The sequence below is a fragment of the Leucopleurus acutus genome (assembly GCF_964270905.1).
Source record: "Leucopleurus acutus genome assembly, chromosome: 7".
NCBI lineage: Eukaryota > Metazoa > Chordata > Mammalia > Artiodactyla > Delphinidae > Leucopleurus > Leucopleurus acutus.
Window position 1 is genome coordinate 70219678 of NC_139150.1, and position 6000 is coordinate 70225677.

At 40.0% G+C, this 6000-nt stretch overlaps 1 protein-coding gene across 1 annotated transcript; it reads left to right on the forward strand.

Annotated features, from left to right (window-relative positions):
* Positions 1–5430: 5430 nt before the first annotated feature.
* Positions 5431–6000, forward strand: LOC309964073 (interferon alpha-1-like; the record flags this gene model as incomplete). The annotated part of the gene is made up of 1 exon (XM_082842711.1): positions 5431–6000. The coding sequence occupies one exon, from the start codon at positions 5431–5433 to the stop codon at positions 5998–6000; it is 570 nt and encodes a 189-aa protein (XP_082698837.1).

Genomic DNA, 6000 nt, shown 5'->3' on the forward strand with positions numbered 1-6000 from the left:
TGGCCCAGTTCTATTTGCTAGTAGCAGGGTGATGCTCTGCTCCATCCGTGCTTGCTCTCTTGGCTGGAACTTGCCTAGGAGCCATAGTCAGGACAACAAGGAAGTCTTCCAACAGTTGGAACAGATGCGAAGGATCCCCTCTCAGTGGTCCCTAAAGGACAGAGCCGACTTCAAATTTGCTTGGCGAATTTAAAAAATTTAAAAAAAGAGAGTATCACTCAAATCCAGATGATTCAAGGCTCCTGTTACCACTATCTGATGCTCCAGCAGATCCTCCAACTCTTAAACACAGAGGACAGCCGTGCTGCTTGGAACAACACCTTCCTCGATAAACCCTTCCCTAGCCTTGATCAGAGAGGCTGGACTGACTAGAGCAGATGGAAGAAGACAATCTGGATTGTCCTGATTTGGGACTTGCTGCCCGGAAGTATTTCCATGGAATCCATGTCTACCTGAAGGCAAAGGAATACAGCCCCTGTGCCCGGGAGGTTGTCAGAGTGGAAATTGAAAAGTGCCTTTCCCTCATGTAAGAATCCTCAAAGAAATGTCAACAAATACAGAATATTTTTTATACTTGTGACACTTTTTAATTCAATTACATTAGTGTTTGCTGAGTGCTCCAAAGCAATCTCAACTTACGTTTCTCCACAAGTTGAAAAATGTCTGAAATGAAAATCCTGATTTTAAAAAAATGTGTAGACATTTTTTCTTGTATAAATAATTGTACATTATATACATTATTTCTTGTATAATTTTATAATGTAATTTAAAAGATCACTTTAAGTTTTGGGCTGGTATTTGCTATTTTCAACATATGAAGTTTCTTTTTTTATAGAAAGGTTTTTCAGATACTGTGGTGTTAGAGATATTTGTCAGTTAACTTAATGCTGTCTGCTGTAACAGGTAAACAGAAAGCTGTCAGGAATTTGATCATAATAGAATGTTATGTTTCCCTGGTATAAGAGCACAATGCAGGCATTCCTGATCACATGGATGTTCTGGTTTTCTCTCTTCTAAAGAGTGATTCGGAGACATGGGTACCCCCTGTTTTGAGGATTTTTCCATCATCAACAGGTGACTCCAAATTTGCCTGTAGTACTTGAGTCTACTCCACTCGGTGGTAAAGGTAAAAAGTCTGGTGGATCACATGGGATGTTTTCAAGGGCCAGGGCTATACAAGGCAAGAGCACTTCATACAAGGCAAGAGCACTTCTGCTCATATTACATGGCCTGGATTTATCCTCGTGGGAAACTAATTGCAAAGAAGTTGGGAAACTACTGGATGATTAATGGTCAAGGAAACAAGTTCAGTGCATAAGTCCACTTTTCATCTTTACACTATTTGTCCTAATGAAGCTCTGAGTGTGGGTGGAGGGGAACAAGTAATGTTCTTGCTTGCACACACTTCATTAAGAAACAATCTGGGTGGGAGGGAAGCACAAGAGGGAGGGGATATGGGGATATATGTATACATATAGCTGATTCACTTTGTTGTACAGCATAAAGTAACACAACATTGTAAAGCAATTATACTCCAATAAAGATGTATAAAAAAATCTGACCCTCAGAGAAGAGAAATATATGATATCTCTTGTATGGGGAATCTAAACAAGAATGATACAAATGAACTTACTTACAAAACAGACTCACAGACTTAGAGACTAACTTATGGTTACCTGGGGGGAAGAGGGAGGGGGAGGGATAGTTGGGGAGTTTGGGATTGACATGTACACACTGCCATATTTGGGATGGAGGCCAACAGGAACCTACTGTGTAGCAGGGAACTCTGCTCAATATTATGTGACAACCTACATGGGAGGAGAGTTTGAGAAAGAATGGACGCATGTATGTGTGTGGCTGAATCACTTTGCTGTACACCTGAGGCTAGCACAGCATTGTTAATCAAATATACTCCAATATAAAATAAAAAGTTTTTTTAATAAATAAAAAAATAAAAAATCTCATCCCCTAGTTCTGCCTTAAAAGAAATAAAACAGTCAAGTTTTGATGTTTATTCTTAGACTTAGTGATATTATGATTTCATGTATTTTTATTGTTCATTGGCTGGAATAAAGAGAAGGAAAAAAAACCTGCAATCAGACTCAAATTCTTATTCCACAAGTTCAGCTTGGAGAAGATGACACAGATGTCACTCAGAGTTCACAGCATCATAGACTATTTGAAAGAAGCATTCAAGTTGATGCCCAAAGGCATAGCCTACAAGGAAAATATCCACAAGTGTAGACACATTACAAGTTGTTTCCTTATTTCCTGAGGGAGACAAGAAAAGTATGATCAGGCAGCTCCTTGCAAGTACTTGAGGATGACTGAAGAAAAAGTGGAGAGCGAGTCTTCCATTTGTGTCCAAGCCTGTGATTCTCATCCTGATCTTCTAAATACTGGAAATACAAACTTGAAGAAAACATTCCTGCAGACGATCTTCAAAAAATATCTCACACAATATTCCATTATCACTTCCTTTGTAGAACCATGAAGAATTTACAAATTCTCTGTAGATTACTGTCCTCTCACATCATATCTATCTAATATATGTTGGTATTATTTCTTCTCCTATTATTATTATCATCATGAGTATGGATTGAGCTCCTGAAATGACAGGGACTGGACTAGCTGTCTAGGAAACGGGGTTGGGTAAGATGGTGTCTCTCCCTTTAGGTATTTTAAAGACTTCTGGGAGGTATTCCGAGGATACTAGATCAGGTCATGTATTAATATTTGGGCTTCTTCAACAAAATAGCATAGACTGGGTAGTTTCTAAAGAGCAGAAATGTACTGCTCACAGTTCTAGAGTTTGGAAATCTAAGATCTGGGTGCCCACGTGGTCCAGTTCTGGTGAGAGCCTGCTTCAGGTCTCACACTGCAGAGTTCTCCTTGTTTCATCACAGGGCAGGAGAGGGAGGCATTTATCAAGACCTCTTCTATAATTCCATTTGTGAGGCCTCCATCCCCACACCCTAATAAAGTCCCAAAGGGTCCGCCACCTGATACAATCACTTTGGGGTTAGGACTTCAAACTAATAATTTTGTGGGGACTGAAATATTCAAACCAGAAAGGTCATTGAAAGCTACATGCTTGGCATCTAGAAGAGAGAACATATTCATGCTGAGTAAATAAAGACGAATGAGCAATTTATCTGGCCAAAAGTGTAGGCCAAGGACTCAGAATCCAAACTCTTGATTTTCGACCTGCAGTAATGTTTTAATTATTATGTGTCAACTTTTGGAAATAAATCAGGAATGGAGCCTATTGTCCCATGGAAGGGAATGAAGACAGGATGAAAAGGATCATTCATGAGTCTTTGTGAGGAGTCTCCAAAGAATCTCAGGATATAGGTAGTCATTGCCACATCCGTAAAGATCCACCGAAGAGTAACGTGGTTAATTGTCTGGTTGCTGTGACCTGTGTGAATCAGGGAGACTTTGAGTTCAGATACATGGCTCTGTATGTGACCCCAAGCTGGTTATTTTCTGTCATGACCAAGTAGAGGACAAATTAGCGACGAGGCCATCCTCCTGAGTTTAATAGAGTGCCGGGCAACGGCTGAAAATTGTGCTGCTCTTACAACTTGAATCCCCAGAGCCATAGGCACCTTGAAGGAAAGAGAATCCTAGTGGTTTTAGCAACAAAGTCAGTAGGCATGACTGATACCAGTAGGAGTAGAGTGGGAATACCAACCACTGTCTATTATAATCCCAGCAAATACGACTGTGATAAAGGAAAATAGCTTGGTCATTCGTAACTGCCTTCCAGTGGAAGGAGAACATCTGAGAAACTGCTTTAGTTAAAAGTACCTGTTGCGTGATTACACTGGGCCTGGTGCCGAGGATACCACAGATAATATGACAGAGTTCAGTTTCTACAGAGCTGATTTGCCAAAGATGGTCACATACCTATTATTTATTGGAAGATCGGAATTGGAGAGGGCTGAGGCCACAGAACAACCACTGCAAAATAAAAGAATTCATGATCAGAGTTGAAAGTGAATTCTTTCCATGATACCAATCAATATTTATCCAGTTCTCAATTAATTACAGAGATGGTTTCCTTTTGTTTGAATAGACTTGGATTGGAACCTTTGACAGTCTTTGGGAAATTTGAAATTTAATGCAAAAATACAGAGAAAGATTCAAATTGGTGATGATTGCTAAATCATGCTTTCTCACTGGGGATGATACTGCTTCCATGGGTGCAAACATAGTTTTTAGGAGTATGAAAATCTTGCTATTACAAGGGTTTGTGGCACTCCAAAACTCAACCAGATACTACAAAACCTTATTCCTTTGTATTCATTTTTGTCTTTGGGATTTTTTTGTGTGTATCATACATAAGAGAAGTATTGACATTGACTTCAGGGAAGGTAAACACACTGTATACAAATCAGTGTTAGACCTAAGGTGACTTGATGGCTCACTGGAGGACTTTCTCGCCATCATTTTCTTGATCTCAGAGTCATATTGTGAGAGGTGGCCTTTACATACTTAGGAGCAGCCACTGGCTGTCTTGTGGATGTTGCTTATGTTTGAGGGTCAGCGTGATTTGGGATCGGGAAATTAAATACAAGTCGTAAATTGTATTTGTAAGTAAAATACAAAAAATATGATATTTTATTATTTAATTCTACTAAAGTTGTTCAACACATCCATAATTATGGCAAGTGATAAACAGAAAAAAATGTTGACAATACCTAGATGAATATCTAGCAGTCAGTGTAATTAAAAATTATTTTCTGATATGAAGCAAAATTAAAAGTTAAGTACCTAAAAATAAATATTAAAGAAATAATTTAGTTTTGCTATGATTTTGAGCAGCTTTGAATGATTTTTAAGTATGTCTGTACACTGGTGTTATTATAAAGTATCTAAATTTTATTTGAATATATAATTTGATACATTCCTACTTATATAAGTAAATATATTACATTAAAATCACTTTGAAAACTTAGTTATAAAGTTAACTTAAAATTCAATAGTTTTTAATTTAAATTATAGCTTAAAATTTTACATATTCTTAACCCTGCACTGAATAGAAAGAGTAAGATCTTCACTTTCTTTTTCTATGCATAAAGTAAAGATACACATGGAGTACAAAAATAGATACACAGTATATCTGTGGTATCAAAATTTCATGCTGGGGGCAATCAGGAAAAAACTATCTAAAAAGGCTCTGTGGGCAGAGGAAAGAGAGGCAATAATGAAAAAAAGGTTGAGAAATGTTGTCCTAACCCATCTGGAGAGTGCAAAATGAAAAGCAAAAACAGAAGTAGAAAGTAAGAGGGAACATTCAGAAAATGGAAACCAATTCGCTCCCATTTAAGACCCAGGCCTGAAGGAAGGTCTTCAGAGAACCTAGAGAGCAGGGTTCACAGAGTCCCCACCTCAGTCAGGCCGGCAGCATCTGCAGGGTCCCCGATGGCCCCAACCTTGTCCTTACTCCTGGCCCTGGTGCTGCTCAGCTGCAACTCCAACTGCTCTCTGGGCTGCGACCTGCCTCAGACCCACAGCCTGGCTCACACGAGGGCCCTGATGCTCCTGCAACAGATGAGGAGAATCTCCCCCTTCTCCTGTCTGAAGGACAGAAATGACTTTGGATTCCCCCAGGAGGCGTTTGGAGGCAACCAGTTCCAGAAGGCTCAAGCCATCGCTGTCGTCCATGAGATGATCCAGCAGACCTTCCAGCTCTTCAGCACAGAGGGCTCGGCTGCCGCTTGGGATGAGAGCCTCCTGGACAAGTTCTGCACTGCACTTTATCAGCAGCTCACTGACCTGCAAGCCTGCCTGATGCAGGAGGCGGGGCTGGAAGGGACTCCCCTGCTGAAGGAGGACTCCATCCTGGCTGTGAGGAAATACTTCCACAGAATCACTGTCTATCTGCAAGACAAGAAGTACAGCCCTTGTGCCTGGGAGATTGTCAGAACAGAAGTCATGAGATCCTTCTCTTCATCAACAAACTTGCAAGAAAGACTCAGGAGGAAGGAATGA